We start from the raw sequence: 18,767 nt of genomic DNA, 5'->3' as shown, positions 1-18,767 counted from the left end.
AATGGCAGACCTGCTTTGTCACCAGCTCCCTCAGAGTGCAGGCTGGGTCCTGGATCCCAGCCTGGATCCAGCTCTGACCCTCCAAGCTCTGGGTGCCTCCCACCTTCCCTGGATCTGGATGTCCTCTCCAGGGCCAGCTGCAGCCTCCCCCAAAACCCCATCAAGCCCAGAGGAGCCCCCGGCACCCCTGCACTCTGAGGAGAGCATTGGAGGGCCAGGAGTCCTTGGGTCCTTCCAGCCTCTGAGGTCAAGATGCTGTTTCCTCCAAACCTGGCTTCCCAGACACGTTCCTAGTGGGAGAAGTGAGTTGGCCCCCAAGACCCAGACGGAGCCCCCAAAGAGACTATCCCCATTTACAGTCACTCTCACTTCCCTTCCCCTAGCCCCTGGCAACCGAGAACCTGCTTTCTGTCTGTATGGGTTCACCTCTTCCGGGCATTTCATATAAAGGGAATCATACAGTACGGGGCCTTCGTGACTGGCCTCTTTCACTCAGCACCACGGGTTCGAGGTTCTGCCGTGTTGTAGCATGTGTCAGGACTCCGTTCCTTTTTATGGGCATACCAGGTTTTTGTATCTATTTTTATCTATTCATCTGTTGGTGGACGTTTGGGCTGTTTCCACCTTTGGCTGTTGTGAATTGTACTGCGGTGAAGATTCATACACAAGTATTAGAATAACTGTTTTTAATTCTTTGGGTATATACTTGGGAATGGAATTTCTGGGTCACGTGGTAGTTCAAAGGGAGCTCTCGTGGTGCAGTGGATAAGCACTCAGCTGCTAGCCAAAAGGCCGGAGGTTTGAACCCACCAGCAGCTACTCCAGAGAAAGTCTGTAAAGAATACGGCCTTGGAAACCCTATGGGGCAGTTCCACTCTGTCCTATAGGGCCGCTATGAGTCGGAATTGACTCAACGGCAACCGGTTTTATTTTTTATGGTAATTCTATATTTAACTTTTTTTGTAATTTATTGTGGTAAAAATATATATAACAAAAACAGTTGCCAATTCAACATTTTTTTAGATGCTTTAATGACCTGATTTTTTCCGGGGGGCGGGTGTGTGTGCACTTTTGTATTAGCGTGGTAAACACATACGTGACAGATCGCTCGCCTTCTCACCATTCTTCGCCTGTACAGTTCAGTGACTTTAGTTATATTTACTCTGTTTTCAGCCGTCACCATTGCCTGTTTCCAGGTTTTCCCGTCCCCCTTAGCAGAAGTCAGTGTTCCCTAAGCAGTGAGTCCCCCTCTTCCCCTCCCTCCTGCCCCTGGCAACCACTAACAAACTTTGGTTTCTCTACACTTGCCTACGGTAGATATTTCAAATAAGTGGGATCATACCAATTTTTGTCCCTTTGTGACTGATGTATTGCCATCAGCATAATGTTTTCAAGGCTTTTCAGGTTGTAGCATGCATCAAGGCTTTGTTTCTTTTTATGGCTGAGCAATATTTCATTTTATGTATGCACCACAATCTATCTATTCATCCACTGGGGGACACCTGGGTTGTTTCCACCCTTTGGCTATTGCGAATCGTGCTGCCGTGAACATTCATATACAAATATTGAATACCCGTGTTCAGCTTTTTTGGGCATATACCTAGGAATGAAATTACTGGGTCATACGGTAATTCTGTTTTTTTTTTTTTTTAATGTTTTATTGTGGTAAAATATATGTATAATAAAACATTTGCCAAGTCAACATTTTTTACATGTACAATTCACTGGCATTGATCACGTTCATCACACTGCCACCGTCACCACTGTCCATTTCCAAATTATTCCACCACCATTCACAGAAAGACTCTGCTTTTCCCCATACTTAACTTTCTGAGGAACCATTTAAGTGTTTTGCACAGTGGCTGCACCATGTGACATTTTAGAGCAATGCACAGGAGTTCCAGTTTCTCTACAACCTCATTAACGTTTGTTGTTGTCTGCTTTTATTATCATTAGAGCCATTCTGGTGGGTATGAAGCTGTGTCTCATTGTGGTTTTGACTTGCATTTTTCTGATGGCGAATGATGTTGAGCATCTTTTCAGCCTTACCGCGTACCCATGAGCAGATTGTCCATTCCTATATCTTCTTTGGAGAAATGTCTATTCAAGTTGTTTTGATCACAACCATATTTTAGAATGTGATTCTTACAAAATGGCAGAAACCTTTGAAAGGAGCCACCAGTATCTACCCTCTTGCATTGAAATGAGGGGTGGTCTGAAGACCCATTTTTTAAATTTCTCTACACAGAACATGGAGACAATTAGCAGAAAGCAACCCAACAGACCCTCTGGGTAAAGCGAGAGACGACTCTTCCTGTTAAAGCTGTCCAGGCACCGGGGCATGTTCTCAGCGCCTGGCCCTGTGCCGGGCATGGAGCAGGAACAGAGTAAAGGTTAGGGCTCTGATTTGAGCCTGTGTGAGTTCTTCGGAGCTGCTGGCCTCCTGTTGAGGGGGCTGAGTCTGGAGGAGCGGTTTTGTCTCCTGGCTCTGTGACCTCAGGCCAGTCCCAAGGTCTGAACCTCAGTTTCCTCATCTGTACATTGGGGATAAGCACATAATTTGAGAATTCGATGACGTCATGTGCCTGGTAGGCCTAGTGACCAGCACAGGCTGCCAGCCTGTCCACCGGAAGGCCACACACAGCTGACTGCAGCCCCCACTGTTTGTGGGGACAAAGGAGTGTCCATTCCCATGACTTCATCGGCAACCGGCCTTCCTCTGGAGGAAGGGAGAAGAGTGGGAACAGCTCAACAGCATCACACTGCTGGGAAGCCCAGGCCCGGCTGTGACATGAGGGCCCAAGAATGAGGATTAGATTTCAGCCAGGCGTGAAGGCGCGTGGGGAGCCACCACGCTCTCCGGACGATCGCTGAGGACTTCCACCCTGGGAGGAATTCACTCATCCCAAATGCTGCCCTGCTTCTGAACCTGTGGGCATGGCTGCAGGAGCAAGGGGGTCCAGTGCAACCAGAACCCCGTTTCTGGGTGACCCTTGCTCTCCTCTGAGTGGAAGGCACTTTGAAAAGTAACACAGCACACCCACAGTCCCCGCTGGCCTGCCCTGGCCCCTGTGTCATCACCACAAGATAGTGTTACAGGGGCCTCACCGGGACCAGAACCGATTTGATTTGGGCCCTCCAGCAGGCAGGACCCATGACATCACTAGATTGTTCACTGTTTGGGAACATAACTGTTTTTCACATGGCAACGGCTCCCATCCTCCACGCTGTCCTCACGTGGGCAGTGGCACCCACTGTGAGACGGAAATGACGGCACACTCTCAGCTTAGGGATCATGCTCCCCAAATCAGGTCCCCCAATCCAGCACGTCCCCTCCCCTGTGTTGCCAAAGCTGACAGAGCCTGAGTCTCACCTTCCCGTGGCAACAAGTCAGGCAGACAGCCTCTGGCCCTGAAGGCACCGTGCCCCAAGCCCCAGTGGTCAGAACCCAGGCTGGTGACCCAGCAGCGGCCCCCCAGCAGCCTGGTCCATGCGGGGATGAGCATCCCAGGCCGCCTTCCTCCTGGCCTTGCCTGCTCACACCTCCCCTGTGAGCCAGAGCCCAGCGTGGCTATGAGGTCTCAGGCCGAATGCTGTTATTATGCCCACTTTATAAAGCAGCAAACTGAGGCTCAGACGACCAAGCACCTAATGGCCCCAGATGTGTCCTCCTCCAAAGCCACAGGCAACTTTTACCCCACATGGTCGTGAGGGGACAGGGTTTGCTGAGCAGACCCGCTGTGGGGTCTGTCCTGGGCTCCGAGGCTCAGGAGGTTGGTGGTTGTGCAGGCTGTAGGCACCTCCCCCTTATGTGGTGTTGGAGGCCTAGAAGGACCCTCGCTGCTCAGACCCAAGGGCACAGGAGCTTTAACCCCAGCTCACTGAAGAGAAAACCAAGGCCGCAAGAAGCCCTGGGAGGAGCAGACCACAGCTGGTGGGCCTTGCCCCAGCTCCAAGGCTGAGCCCCTTCCCTCTGCCCACGTCGGCCTGCCCCAGTGGCTTTCCCCAGGGGACAGAGCTCTGCGGACCAGAAACTGGCCACACCTGCTTCCCCAGGCTCCCTTCCAGCCCACACTTGTCCTGGGCACGCCCACTGCCAGACCCCCAGAAAGGAGCCCACACTTGTGGGAAACCCGTTTGGCTTATGGAAAGGTCAGGGCCGCATTTCCTTCAAAGAAGTGCCTCTTTGTTACTTTTAAGCTCATCACAAAGTAGGTCATATTTAGCACCAACTTTTTTTTTTTTTTTTAGAACAGGAAGGGGAAACCCCAGTGGCATGGCGGTTAAGAGCTCAGCTGCTAACCAAAAGGTCGACAGTTCGAATCCATCAGGTGCTCCTTGGAAACCCTATGGGGCAGTTCTACTCTGTCCTTTAAGGTCACTGTGAGTTGGAATCCACTCTGTGGCAACGGGATTTTTTCTTTTTTTTTAGAACAGGAAGGAGAGGGCAGTGGTGGTTCAGCGGTAGAATTCCCACCTTCCATACAGGAGACCCGGGCTCAGCTTCTGGCCAGCGCACTTCAGGTGCAGCCACCACCCACCTGTCAGCAGGGGCTGCGTGTCGCTCTGACGCTGAGCAGGTTTCAGTGGTGCTTCTGGACTAAGGCAGACTAGGAAGAAAGGGCTGGTGATCTACTTCTGAAAATCAGCCAGTGAAAACCCCGTGGAGCACAACAGTCTGATCCATAACCAATCACGGGGCTGGTGAAGGATCAGGCAGCCCTTGTGTTCAGTTGTACGTGGGCTTGCCGTAAGTCCGGGGCCGGCTCAGCAATAACAACTAGCACAGGAAGTACCCAAATGAGCAAAATGTGTGGTTGTGAAGATATGACTGTACCACATGGGCCAGGCAGCCTGACCCTGGCGCTAAGCCCAGCTCTGCCTCCGTGGCTGTGTGTCCCTGGGCAAGTAACAGTGCGCCTTTGCAGACACTGGAAGGTCCTGTTCTCAGAGCTTTGTCCCCTGAGGGCAGCGGAGTGGCAGGTTTCAGCAAGAGAGAACAATCCACACTGGGTGCCATGTGGTTCACAGATAAAGTTCCCAAGTAACCTAGAAGCCCACGCCCAGCACATAGAACAAGGTTATGACAAAGTCGCCCACCCCAGGCTTCCTTCCCCCACCCCCCCCCCCGGAGAAATCCTTCCTTCTCCTTTACCACCACGCTGACAGTACGCCTGCGTTCAAAAGGGAGCATCCTTACTTGTGACAAAGATGCTGAGTTTTTGCTTGACAGAATAAGTCCAAATGGTTTGTTGAGTGTGTGTTCCTCAGGATTTCTCAGGTCTGTTCTTGGAGATTTGCAATTTCTGTAGGAATTTATCCTTTTTTTTTGTATCATTGATAAATTAAAAAAGAAAAATTTTTTAAACCAGGTTTTAAAGATAGAACTCCTCTTTTGCAATTCTAATTTGCCACCGAAAGACATCTCCACAGAAGTCTACGGGACACACTGACCCCTGGCGGGATGGGGGGACGAATTTTCAGGGTGAGCAGGGTATTTTTTTCCTTTAAAACCCCCCTTCCCCAGACTGCAGCACCATCCTAAGGGACAAGATGAGGACTCACACAGAATAGTTAACTTCAATACCATGCTTTTTCTGAATTGTAGAATATTTCCTGTTTTCACTCCGTCCACTGCACTAAGCAACCTGCATCCGATCAGGTGAGCGCCTAAAGGCCCCAGATGTGTCCTCCTCCAAAGCCTGGGCCAGGAGAGCGCCGGGGTGAAGGTGGGGCTTTTCGGCTGAGGATGAACCTGGGCGCCTCCTCCCCAGCCTGGGAGCCACAGCCCCTGCTGGTCCCCGGAGCTTCTCTTCAGTCCCCGAGTCCACTCTGGGAGTTGCAGCCCGAGGCCTCCTATCCCTACGCGGCTTGTCTTAGAAGGGATGAAAATCATGGCTTTTTTATCTATATAATTTATTTTATTTTTGTTGTTGTTGAGAATATACACAGCAGAACGTGCGCCAATTCAGCAATTCCTATATGTACAATTCGGTGACATTGATCACATTCTTCAAGCTGTCTGAACATTCTCACCTTCCTTTCCCGAGTTGTTCCTCCCACATTAAGATAAACCAACTGCTCCCTAAGTTTCCTATCTAACCTTTCAAGTTGCTATTGTCAATTTGATCCCATAAGAGTCGGAATCGACTCGACGATGACACTGGGTTTCTGGGTTAGGCAATTCTTCAGAAGAGAACAATGCTCAGGGCAGGCATTCTTTACTAATTGAGCCAAACTATTGTTTGGTTTAAAGAAGACTTCAGATAATAGCTTTGGTTTAGGTTTAAAGATTATCTCAGAGCAATAGTTTCTGGGGTTCATTCAGCCTCAATGGCTCCAGAAATTCTGGATTCTATGAGAAATTTCAGTTCTGTTCCACATTTCTCCCCTTTTTGATCAGGACCCATTTATAGCATCTTCAGAAAATCATTGCTTTGCAGCACTGGTGGTAGACATTTGGAAGTTGCGTTTCCCCAGCTGTGGTCCCACTGAACGAAGGCAGCTCCAGGGAAAGGGCACAGAGAGCTCATCGCTACCTACCTGCATGGTACTTTCCTTTCAGCAGGAGAGACAGGCAGGCGGAGGGTACAAATGAGGCAGGGCCTGGGTTCAGGCCAGGTGCTGGCTCTTTATAGGGAGGGGCACCTGGAGGCCTCTCTGCAACCTGTGGGGTCCCGCACCACCCCAGGGCAGGAGGGGGGCCCTGCACTGGCCCCGGTGGCCAGCTGGTAGCCTGGTTCCTGGCCGGGTTTGCTCCGCATGGCTCCATGGTGGACAGTCCTCTCTACCCAGGGCCTGGCCCACCCCCAGCATTGTGGGGTGGCTGCCAGGGATAGGGACAGGCTCTGTGCAGCCCTGGCCCCTGCAAGTGAGCCCAGGTGAAGGACAGAGTATTTCCCCTCCCCTACACTCAGGGCGCCCCAGCTATCAGGGGGGAGGCAGCCTCGGAAAGGAAGGAGGGAGCCCCGCCTGGGAAAAGGGCACCGGGGCTGAGCACTGGCTTCTTCCCTGCTGCCGTGCGCTCAATCTGTGTAGGTGAGGCCTGGACCTGGCGGAGAGCGGCCAGGAGGATGGCGGTCTCTTCTGAGTCCCCGCAGAGGACCCGCGGGACAGAGAATGGGGAGGGACACCCCGGGGCCAGGAGGGGTGGCGCCGCAGCTCCCCGCGAAGCAGAAGCACTCAACAGCGCGCAGAGCGCGGGGATGGAGGGGATTCGCGCAACAAGGAGCCGCCGCGAGCCTGTGCTCCCAGCGCCCCCTCTCCCTCCCTGGTGCCCCTTCCATCCGCGAACCCGCCGCCTCCCCGCGCTCCCTCCCCCTGCAGTGCGCGCCGGGCCGGGAGGGGGCGCAGCGGGGCGCCGGGGTTCTAGCGGGTTATAAGGCGCGGCGCCAGCGGGCCCGGGAGACGCCCGAGCCTGGCCAGCCGCGGGAGCGCCGAGGGGACGCCGCCGCCTCCATGGCCCCGGGCCGCCGACCCGCCGGAGCGAGGCCGCTGCTCGTGTGCGCGGGCCTCCTGGCCGCCTTCGCCGCCGCCGCGGGCCTCGGGCCCCCGCTGCCCGGAGCGCCCGCCCCCCAGGAGCCGCCGCCCGGGAACGAGCTGCCCGCGGGCCCCGACGACAGCCGCGTGCGGCGGGTAAGACGCCGCGTCCCGTGCTCGGACGCACTCGCGGACGCGCGGACAGCCTGCCCGGCCTGAGCGCTCCTCTGGGCCTCAGTTTCCCCGCCGGAGGAGGGGCACGGCGCTTGCTTTCGGGGCTGGGAAGCGCGGCCTCGCGGGCGGGACCTTAATTCTGAAGTGGGGAGGAAAACGCCTAGCTTCAGCTCTGGTGAGACAGAGTCGGCTTTGCGGCCTCTCTGCGCGGCGGGGTCACCCCAAAGGGCGGTCTTGACCCTGGCTGTCTGGGTAGTTCTTCGGCATTTATGCAAAATTCTCCTAGGCCAGTGAAAACCCCTTTTCCTTTGGGACAGAAGAACGTTGAGAAATAAAGTGTAAATACTGTGTCTCATGGAATTGGCAGCAACCCACTTGTGGAAGTGTGAGCACATTAAAACCAAAAACCAAAGTTGTGGTGCAGTGGATTCCGACTCACAGTGACAGTATACGACAGAGTAGTACTGCCCCATAGGGTTTCCCAGGCTGTAATCTTTACACAAGCAGGCTGCCACATCCACCTCCCGCCTAGCGGCTGGCCGGTTGGAACCTCCGACCTTCCAGTTAGCAGCCAGCTCTTTAACCACTGCACCACCGGGGTTCCTTATGAGCACATTACTGACCCCTAGTCTGTTTGGTGGGGGTCCCTGTGGGTCTAAGGAGAGGGCAGGGGGTGTACGACCAGGGAATAGCTGTAGGTTTTCTTCGAGTGGCCCTGAAGGGTGATCTTTAGCCCCCTGCCTTCCTTCCCAGGGTGGGTGCACCTGAAACTCTGACCAGGGGTGGGGCGGGCTGGGGAGTGCCAGGAACCGAGGTGGTTGTTTGGGTCTCGCTTATGCTGAAAAAGCCTCTGGTCTCAGCATCCCATCAAGAATCATGGATGGAAGGCACACATCTGCTACAGGGGTGGGGGTGGGATGACAGCCAGCCCTGCACTCCCTGGACAGGGTTCCCTAAGTGATGGTGAGGATACCCCGCCCCATACACCACCCCCCATTTCCCTTCGAACAGAAGGCAAACCCCACCCAGACAGTAGGCAGCCTCTGGGAGTGCTCCCAGTAGGCAGGGCGGCTAGGTGTCGGGGCTCTGTCATCGGCAAACACTCCAGGCCCTAGGACCCTGACAGGGGCCTGGGATGCTTGCAGGTGGAGTTTTAGCCTTGAACCCTCTTCTTTGGGGCCAAGAAGGCACCAAGGCTGCTGGTTCCCTAGGCTCCAAGGCACCTTTCTGCCGGCGCCCCTAGGCGGCTAGGGAACTCTGCTGCCCAGACTTGTGTTCACATGGTGTAGGCCCATCTCTGGGCCCCCATGGGTGGGGCTCTACCTGCTTCTGCTCTCCCCCAAGCCTGGGCTCCCAGTCCATCCCTCAGACCTCAGTGTGGCTGTAGTGTACTCATGGGGTCCCAGCATTCGTGGAGTCAACCAGCAGGGCGGCATAGCTCAGCGCTGACTGCCCAACAAGAAGCCCAAAGGAAGGTGCTCCATGGTCACACTGCAGCCAGGACAGAGGGCCCTGGCCACTTTCTCTGTTCAATGCTGGCTGCCCTGGTCACCTCAGCTACTGCCAGGCCGGATTGGAACCCAGTTCCTCTAATGCTGAAGCTGCCATCTTCACTCAGCCCTGCGTTGATGGGCAAGCTCCCAAAGGAATGCCTTAGGCCCTTCAGAGCGGCCGAAGAGACCGTGGGCAGCACCTGGTGGCTGGCTCTGTCTCTGACAGCAGAGCCTGGCCAGCTCCGAAGCCCCTGTCAGTACTTCCGCTGGAGCTCCCACCCGTGACCTCATTAAGCTCTCTTGAGCCTGACTCCTTCCTAGCTGGTGGCTCTGCAGGGAGCCCAGACCATCCCAGGCCACTGCCCAGTGGGCCACAGGCCTCTCCCAGAACTTTCCTGAGTCACAGGATGGGGGCATGCATGGCATGGATGCTTCTAGAACCATCATGTCCTCGCTGTGGCCAAGTGGCTCAGGAGTCCTGAGGAACGTGAGTGGCACCAGTCCCGAGCAGAGACTCGAGCCATAACCCCTTGGTGGTGCTCGGCCTTCTGGACTCTGTCTGCCCATCCTGTACTGAAATCTGTGGTGGTCCTGGGGCTAAAGTCAGCCTCCCTGGAACTCCTGTCTGCCGGAGGACACGCCAGTCTACTGGAAGCGGGTCGCCTCTTTCAGGGCACCCACGGTGCTTCAACCCTCCCAGGGATCTGCGAGATGTTTTCACCTCAGCTCATGTTGAGGGAACGAGGCTGCAGGGGGCCTGGTACCCTGGCAGGGCTAGGACTCCCACCTGCCAGCCAGCCCACACGCTGGGTCCTGTCCTCCCACTATGCAAAGTCCAGGCCTGGACGGCTGCTCCCAGGGCTCATCCTCAGCGTGCTGGGAGGGGTGTGGAGGGTGCTGCCTTCGAGGGCCTCGGGGCACCATCTTGGACAAGGACCAGGGCCTTGCTTGTGGGACCTGGAGGGCCTGCTGGCAGGCCTGCACAGAACACCCGTGCAAAGCCTCTGGTCCTGCTCGTCAGCGAGTGGGGAGGGCCAACCTCAGGCTGGCTGTGTTCTAGGACCCCATCACCCAACGGGCGCACGGCATCGACCCCCGGGACACCTGGATGCTTTTTGTCCGGCAGAGTGACAAGGGCATCAACGGCAAGAGGAGGAGCAGGGGCAAGGCCAAGAGGCTGAAGGTGAAGCGAGTCCCTGCTGGCACACCACGCAAGGGTGTGTGCGTGATTCTGTGTGAGTGTGAATGTGGGGGGTGAGTCTGTGAGTGTAGGAGTGTCGGCGTGTGTGTGTGCAAGTGTGTGGCTGTGCAGAGTGTGTGTGTGTGTGCACGTTGAGTGTGAGCATGCACATGAGAGGGGCCTCTTCTTGCTTGCCTTCCCCACACAGCCAGCTCCCCCCGGCCACCCTGACCCTTGCCGCCCAGCACAGACTGTCACACTGTGGCCTGGAGTCAGGGGACTTGGAGTAGTGCCAAACCAGGGCCCTGGGGGAATCCTGAGTTTGGGGCCTGGTCCCAACCTTATCCCCTAGAATGCCAGGCACCCCCAGGGGCTCCCTCCCTGTGTCCCCCCACCCCACTCATCATTCAGCAGTCAGGGTCCTGCAGTCAGGGAGCCAGCCAGCCGTCTGGGGAACAAGCTGGAGGGACCTCCAGGCAGCTGGGGTGACAGACGGGGTGGTTCCTGGTGGGGGCATGGGGGCCCCAGCAGCTGCTGTCCCCGCTGTCTCTGACAGTGTGGTCCCTCCTTCCGTGGCCTGGCCTGGGCAGGGACTCCTCGCCTGGTCTCGATGGGGGCCCGCAGTTTCCAGGCTCCCTCCTCAGGCCCCTTACTGCAGTAGTTCCTTTTCAGCTTGGCTTGCCAGGGCCCCCTGGGCCCCCTGGACCACAAGGCCCCCCAGGCCCCATCATCCCGCCTGAGGTACTGCTGAAGGAGTTCCAGCTACTGCTGAAAGGTAGGGGTGTGCAACCAGCGTGAGCAGGGCTGGGAAGGGGGTTCTGGAGGGCTGGACTTAACAGCAGCAAGCACTTAAGTGGCACCTGCTGTATGCCCAGCCAAGGGTGCACCTGGTGGGCCCTGCCGTGACACCCGCCCCCCATCCCTCCGTACCCCCCATTCCTTCCCACCCCCCCATCTGCTCAGAGTCGGAGGATGGGGGTGGGAGGTGTGTGGGAGTGAGAAGGCCCACGAAGAAAGGTAGACTAGGTGCTGGGGGACCAGCACACACCTGCCCCACCTGGAAGCCAGGTGAGCCCAGCCAAGGCCAAGACCCCAGCCTGTCCCTGCCCCAGGTGGGGGCTGTCAGGGAGGGGCTGGGGCTCCTCAAACTCAGCCGATGCCCCCACGGCACCAGCACCAGTGAGTTTTCCTCGGCCCCATTGTTCCGAGATGGGGAGTTAAGAGGCAGGCACACAGGCCTCCCGAGAGAAGAGCCCAACTTCTTCCCCAAGACAGACCTGGGCCTCGGCCACAGAGTCTTGGGAAGACACCAGCAGGCTGCCGGCATGGGGCACAGGGTGGCACCCATGGGTCACTGCCTGGCCTGGGCTAGGGCAGCTGGCTACAGCCTCAGGGAGAGAGCAAGGCTGAGCCAAGCCAAGAGATGTCCCTGTGGCCCAGCCTTCCAGAAGCCTCAGCCCAGGGCCCTGGCCTCCCTGTGAATGGGCGGTGGGCCTCAGAGCCTCACCCAGCTGTGTTGGGCCCACACTAAGTGAAGGGCTTCTGGTGTGCTGGGTGGTGAGCCCTTCAAGCACCAACTGCTTTAAAGAGAGTGTTTGCTAACCACCTCCCTGATGGCTCTCCAGGTGAACTTCAGGCCCAGCCTCCCCACCCTTGCAGCCTCCCTGGGCTGGGTAGGCCCACCAGCTCTGGCTGTCCTACTTCATGCCATTGACTAAAGTTGATTTTATTATAAACTTTAGGGACAGCCATTCTCCCCCTTCAATACAACCTACTGTCAGTTTAAATACACCAGCTTCCCAGGCCTGGGCCTGAGAGCCCTTCTTGATACATTATATCCCCAATTGTTACTTACTTACTCTCAGCTTCTTTCCAAAGAGCCCTGGGCTGGCTTATGCCATTGCATTTGCTGATAATAAACATGTAAACAGAGTAAGAATTTAATGTGAGGAGAAAGTATGAATAGACTAGAGAGGTGAGGTTGGGCTGGAGGGGGTGAGTCGGCCCGGAGCCTCCCAGTAGCAAAAGCCAGAAGAAAAACAGGACCAGCCGCAGGATCGGGAAGCAGTTTCTCGGGGGGGTCTCCTGGACTCCGGTGAACATGCGTGCCAGGGGGCCCGTATGTGCATTAGTATTGGCCCAGGTCGTTGTTGGGAGCACACCCCTAGCACACTCGGGACGGGTGGGCGCGGATGCCTGGCGCGGACACAGCTCGCTCTGTGCAGGGGCGGTGAGGCAGCGCGAGTGCGCGGAGCTGGAGGGCCCCGCGACCCCCGGCCCCGCCACCACGCCAGCCGAGGAACCAGAGGAGGAGGCAGCTGGAGTCCTGGCCCTGCTGACCGCTCCCCTGGGCCCAGGCCTGCCGCGCGTGGACGCTGCCTTCCACTGCCGCCTGCGCCGTGACGCACTGGTGGAGCGGCGTTCGCTGCACGAACTCGGCCTCTACCACGTGGTGAGTCCGCGAGGCCCGGGCGGGCCGGGGGTCGAGGGACCCGAGTGACCGCCCCCGTCCCCGCAGCCCAATGCCGAGGGCGCTTTCCGCCGCGGGCCCGGCCTGAACCTGACCAGCGGCCAGTACACCGCACCCGTGGGCGGCTTCTACGCCTTCGCCGCCGCGCTGCACGTGGGTGAGGCCCGCCGCAGGGGAGGGACCGCGCGGCCAGGCCCCGCCCCGAAGGGGACCCTGCCCTGGGACCCCGCCCCGCACGGGACCACCACGACCACGCTCCCGGGATCACGCTGGCCCCGCCCCCGAAGAGACCCTGTTTCCGTTCTGGGACCAAGCCCCTGTCCTCACCCCGGGGTCAAGCCAGCCCTGGTCTGCCCCTTGACTCCGCTTCCGTGACCCCGTCCCCCGCAGCGCTGGTGGAGCCACCCAGACGGGGGCCACAGCGCGCCCGGGACCGCCTGCGTCTGCTTGTCTGCATCCAGTCCCGGTGCCAGCACAACGCGTGAGTGGGGGTTCCCACGCACCCCAACCCCCAGACCCCCAGTGACCCGCCCGGTCTGGCCACCCGGAGGGCAAGCATCTCGGGTTCTCCCGTTAAACAGGCCCCCACCCGGGCTCCTCCGGGCTTCTTCCCGACTCGATCCTCACCACGTCCTGCGCGCTTGGAAAGACCCCTGAACCCACCCTGTTCCCTGAGTCCCAGTCGCCACTGTGGCCTGAGTGCCCGACACCTCCTTCCTGGTCTCCTGTCCACTGCAGCGGGCCTTCACAACGGCCAGGGGGCTGTCAGAGATGTACCTCGGATGACCCCCTGGTCTTCGTGTCCCCCAACTTTTGGGGACCTGGAAGCCCTGGCCCTTCCCAGCCTCCCCTCCAGCCTCCCCCCCAGCCTCCTTCCTCCCTCTTCAGCCACTGGGCCTCCCTCTGCACTTTGGGCCTCAGGCACCAGCTTCCCCACCAGAGGTCTCCCTGAGGACTCTGCCCCCCACCACTCTCCCTCCACACCCATGGACTTCGTCACCACGCGACCACTCTCTGATGCCATCTGTTCGTTCATCCACTGGTGTGCTACCCCTCAGGGGTGCGGGCTCCCTGAGGGCAGACCCCAGTCACGCCTGGTATCCCTGGCACCCAGAACAGAATGCAGAGCAGGCACTGGGTGACAGTTGTAGACGGGATGATGGATGGTGGCGTGCAGAACTCCATGTCCGGCCCTCCCAGCCCTGGACTATCAGGCTTGCTCTTTAGCCCCTTCAGCGCCCCTGCACTGGCAGGACGTGGCTACACCTGGTCTGGGCTTGACTTGCCTGTCCCGTCCTCACCGCCCCTCAGGCCCTGCCTCAGGCACCCCCTGCACAGGGACCGGCCAGAACCAGTGCCCCCACAGCACTGACGGGCACCTTGCGGGTGCTGGGTTTGTTGGGAACACATTGTGGTGCATCTGGGGGGGGGGTCTCTGGGAGGCAGGGGCGTGGCCCAGCCCTGCATGAATAGACTTGGCCAGCTCTGAGCAGGCAGATGGGACCAGAGGGAGGGCTGACCCGGTTCCTTTCCCGGGCCGCAGCTCCCTGGAGGCCATCATGGGGTTGGAGAGCAGCAGTGACCTCTTCACCATCGCAGTCAACGGTGTCCTGTATCTGCAGGTGCGTGAGGCCTGACGTGGAGGGCAACCGGCGGGGTGGGTGCTGGGGTGCTCAGACCACAGGCCCGGGGGAGGTCGGGGACACCCAGGTGCTCACACTATCTGGCCTGGGCCTCCGGATCCCAAACCCAGAGCTTGTCCCCTGCGGCCGCCTGCTGTTGCCAGCAGCTGCTCTGCTCCACGGTCTCGTCTTCAGACCACTGAATGTCCCTTACCCAGTGCCGTACTGAACAGGGATGAAGGAAGGTCAGCCACCCTGGGGGTGCACAGACCACAGGGGTGGGGAGGGAGATCGTTCCTACACAAAACCCTAAGCGGGGTTTGGCGAGTGGTAAAGATAGCGCTGTAAAGGTGGGGTTTGCTGACAAAGGAGGTGCCGACACCGAAGTAGCACCGCCTACACCAGGCAGCACCCTGAGGGAGGTAGTTAGTGCTCCACTTCTACGAAGAAGGGGACCAACGCACAGAAAGGTTAAGTGACTTGCCCAGGGTCACACAGCTGTTATGCAGGTCTGCTCTGGTTGCAGAGACACTCAGAGTTCTCCTCCCGAGGGCTGTGACCCATGCTTCCTGATCTGCCAGGAATCTGGTTGATGAAAGCCTCGAGGTAGGGGTGGGGCAGTCTGCCAGTGCCTGGCCCTGAGCAGAGAGGTCAAGTGCCGGCAAGGCCAAGTGCTCGTCCGGTCCTGCGGCACACCAGGTAGCCAGGCCTGGGGGCGGTGCCTTCACTCCGCACCCGGACCTCAGCTGGGAGACCTGCTTGATCCGCTGAGCGGCTGTCTCTGAGCAGAGGCTTGTCCCACACAAGTGGACTGAGGAAGCCTGTGTGGGCAGAAGGCCCAGCCGGAAGGAAGTACTAGAATAGTTGTCAGAGGTGCTGGGTTGGAGTCCAGCCCTGAGAGCCCTCACATTCCCACCTCTCCCGCAGGGCAGGGTGGTCAGTCTGAGGCCTCGCTGTCCCCTTCCTCCCCCTGCAGTCCGGACAGTACGCCTCCATCTTCCTGGACAACGCCAGCGGCTCCTCCGTCACAGTGCGTAGCGGGTCACGCTTCAGCGCAGTCCTCCTCGGTGTGTGAGCTGCCCCTGCAGGCCCTACCCTATCAGACAGACGGAGCAAGGGTCGGAGCCACCTCCTGGACAGCGTTGGAGTGGCCATGGCCACAGAGAGGAAGCCCACCTGAACTGCTGTCCCCACCAGCCACCCTGAGGTGACACGGAGCCAGGGCCCTACGTTCGGGAGCATCTTAAAGGCAGATGCTCTTTAGGCAGTTATTTTAGAAGCTTCTGCCTGGTTCAGTGTGTCCAGATGCCCTTTGTCCCGCTCCCCACCCCGCCCCCACGCCCTGGTGATCCCCAGCTGCAGCCTGGCCCCTCTCCTGTCAAATGGCCTCAGCACCTCTCCTGCGGCCCAGCCTCTTCCCATCTTTCCTGGCATTCCAGTGGAACGGAACACCTGCGTGGAGGGGAGGCTGCCGGGTGGGCGGCGAGTCTGGGTCTGGAGTCACTAGGGGCATATGCAGGTCCAGTCCTAAGGTTCTCACCTTACAGAAGGGCTACTCGCCCTGCAGACGGGCCTCAGCAAGTCCTCAGAAGGACATGACCAGCTCCACACCCTCTGGAGGCTGAGGCCATCCCTGTCCCCTTCTAAGGGAAGCTCTGACCCACTGCCAGGACTCCGTCCACCAGACGAGACCAGGAACATCTCAGCAGACGGGGCGCGGCCCTGACCTGAACCAGAGAAGCAGAGACTCCCCCCACTCCCCCCGAGGCCAGCAGGGTCAGGCCCGCTCTGGAATGCAGGACGGCTGTCCCACTTGGTGGATGAGGGAAGGATAATGTGCTGGTCTCTACAAGTCGAGGCCCAAGTTCACTCGCTCTTGGAAGAGCAGTGGGCACTTGGGGGCTGGTCCCAGAAGGCAGAGGGGTCAACCTGCTGGGGTGTGGCCTTTGAGGTGCAAAACTGCCCCGGGGCAGGGAGTGAAGGGTGGGGAGGCCTCAGCACTCCTGTAGGGCCCTGACCAAGGGGAAGTGAACTTTCCTAAGGCCTTCCTGCCCCTCCTCCAACACTGGCTCTGAGGTGCGGGTTACCACAAGACCTTCTGGGACCATGCTGGTGTGGCAAGGTGACCACAGAGAAGCGGCAGTGAGGTGACCAGGGACTGAGAGAGAAGGGGCGGTGGTCACAGTCACTTGAACTTTCTAGCTGGCCTCAGGGTGACCAGGTGTCCTTGGCCAGGTCCGAAAGACTCCCAGGAGCCCAAAGCGCCCATCTCTATACCCCAGAATGCAGCATCTCCCTCCAAACCAGGGGCCCCCACACAGAGCGGCACACACTCCAACCACCAAGCCCTCGGCGGCTTCCCAGTAGGACTGGCCCCCGCCCTACCAGGAAGCCCACTGGCCTGGGGCCTGCCCTCCCCTGGCCCCCGATAAGGGTGGGTGGCCACACCCTTTCTGGATTTCACTTTGTATCCAGTAGGCACAGATACTTTAGAGAAGTTATCTTTTCCCCTTGAAAAACTCTACATATCTATTTTATTTCAACATAAGTATCTGTTACATAGCAGTTGACCAAATATTTATTGTGTAATATTGCCAGGTGGGATGTATTTATGCAACCTGCTTTATGGGGTAGCGCAGGCACTTGGCAGCGCCTACGCGATCACTTACGGGAACAAGGGCAGAGAGACCTTAGAGCCTCAGTGAACCAGGGAAAACGTCTGAGGCAGAAAAGGGAAGATCCCCGCCTCTTTTTGAAGCGTGAAGGGCCCCAAGCCCACCAGGGACCCTGAGAAGGGGTGGGATGGATGTGGCAGGTGGGGGGCCTCCCCCACTGTGGGACTGTGAGCTGATGGGCTTCGGTGTGCACAGTGACACCTGTTTACTGTAGGAAGACACTGAATAAACTGTCAGGTGCTCTGATTCTGAGGTTCTTTTCTATAGTGACGCCTACCTCCGATGTCACAGTCCTCAAGCAGACGGGTGCTTGGCTCTCAGCACTTCCTGGGGTGCGCGCACCAACACCTCTTCATCCCGTATTTACAGCCTCCACGTGTAACCTGGGAGTTTGCTCTGAGGGACTTGTGGCACGGAGTTAAATTCCCTAAGACACACGTACGACCATGTGCGTGCATGCGTGCTGGGCAGGGGTCGTGAACGTACAAATTAGTGTCTTCCAACATTTAGGATCGTAGAGCAGCCTGTGCCAAAGGTTCCCACACAAAGACCTAAGAACTACTTTACTAAAAAAGAACTACGGTAGTAATAAGGGTGCACTTTGAAGTACTTGGGAAGTACCTCCGAGTTTACTCCAGGGAGGCCGACCACGCACTCTTTTGTTCCTGCTAACATCTTTCACACAAGGGCCCCCTTGAAGTGCTTGATCGGCCTCAGCTTGGCACAGCCAACGGGGCACATGTTCCTGAGGGGGGAGCTGAATCACAGAGGCTGTGCTGAGAAGTCCCTCGCCCGCTCCAACATTTCACAGCCCAGGGATCCAGCTTTGTGATAGCCTCCTGGACCCCGTTCTCCGGGCCTCTCCCCAGCTCACACCCATTAGCCATGGACTTAGAAGTACTCCCGTGCTGTTTCTGAGAAGCTGACGGGCACACTACTCCACACAAGTGACTCAGTACACCACCTCAGTCTCCTCCTCTGGACAGGACTGGGCTCACACCACGGAACTTTCTGGAACCTGACTTTCTTCTAGAAAACTGGGAGAAGCCACAGAAGTGCCAAGTGCTGGCTTCTAGTCCTAGCCTTGTCTAACAGAACCTCCATCTCCTCATGTAAAATGGGGTGACCACCCCTCCCCCCAGGGTTGTCGTGAAGATGAAACACCTCAGGCCAAGCGCCCTGTACACGATACTGCCACACTGACAGCCACTTGGGGGCCATTCAGCATGAGCCAACCCAAGACGCCCACCATGGTTTCAATGAGGGAAGACCCAGAGCATTTTCAAAAGGATCAACTGTTCCTCTACACCTAATAAGAGAACTCAAAAAACTAGAAGGAAAAAAAAAACAAAAAACAAAAAAACCGTTTATTTACAAGCATGGAGTCCCGCAGGAGTACACAAACACACATGTGCACACACACAGAGTGAACCTTGAGTGCCCTCCCGTGCTGGCCCTCACTGCCCGATCCGCACCACCATCACCGTGACGTTGTCGGCTGAGCCCCGCTGCACTGCCTTGCTGGCCAGCCGGTTGCACGCTGCCTCGTAGCGGGCATCAATGGCGGGCTTCCCTTCCCGGGTCTGGATCTTCTCATCCTGCCAGACAGGAGGGGGCACACCTGACAGGGTGATCCACATCCCGGTCCACTCCTGGGACTCTTAATGCCAGGAG

General features: G+C 57.9%; 2 protein-coding genes across 4 annotated transcripts in view; one reads left to right on the top strand and one right to left on the bottom strand.

Moving 5' to 3' along the window:
* The first annotated feature begins 7,458 nt into the window (after positions 1 to 7,458).
* Positions 7,459 to 18,462, top strand: ERFE (erythroferrone). The gene is made up of 9 exons (XM_010597594.3): positions 7,459 to 7,645; positions 9,395 to 9,399; positions 10,207 to 10,329; positions 10,999 to 11,101; positions 12,552 to 12,778; positions 12,845 to 12,953; positions 13,187 to 13,277; positions 14,340 to 14,418; positions 15,395 to 18,462. The coding sequence occupies exons 1-9, from the start codon at positions 7,459 to 7,461 to the stop codon at positions 15,491 to 15,493; spliced, it is 1,023 nt and encodes a 340-aa protein (XP_010595896.1). The 3' UTR covers positions 15,494 to 18,462.
* The window catches only part of ILKAP (ILK associated serine/threonine phosphatase), a 36,489-nt gene continuing 36,163 nt past the window's right edge, over positions 18,442 to 18,767 (bottom strand). For all 3 annotated transcript variants that reach the window (XM_064286454.1, XM_064286455.1, XM_064286456.1), the window contains one exon: positions 18,442 to 18,691. In XM_064286454.1, the coding sequence (XP_064142524.1) occupies positions 18,551 to 18,691 (141 nt within the window). In that variant the 3' untranslated portion in view covers positions 18,442 to 18,550. The remainder of the gene's footprint in view (positions 18,692 to 18,767) is intronic.

Source organism: Loxodonta africana, chromosome 6 (assembly GCF_030014295.1).
Source record: "Loxodonta africana isolate mLoxAfr1 chromosome 6, mLoxAfr1.hap2, whole genome shotgun sequence".
Classification (NCBI taxonomy): Eukaryota; Metazoa; Chordata; class Mammalia; order Proboscidea; family Elephantidae; genus Loxodonta; species Loxodonta africana.
Note: the sequence above shows the minus strand (reverse complement) of the source record. Positions and strands in the feature narration are given on the sequence as shown.

Excerpts from the sequence above, each read along its gene's own strand:
- ERFE (XM_010597594.3), top strand. The coding sequence starts at position 7,459 with ATGGCCCCGGGCCGCCGACCCGCCGGAGCGAGGCCGCTGCTCGTGTGC. Across the intron at positions 12,779-12,844 it reads AACTCGGCCTCTACCACGTG|CCCAATGCCGAGGGCGCTTT; the intron begins GTGAGTCCGCGA and ends CCGTCCCCGCAG. Across the intron at positions 13,278-14,339 it reads TCCCGGTGCCAGCACAACGC|CTCCCTGGAGGCCATCATGG; the intron begins GTGAGTGGGGGT and ends CCCGGGCCGCAG.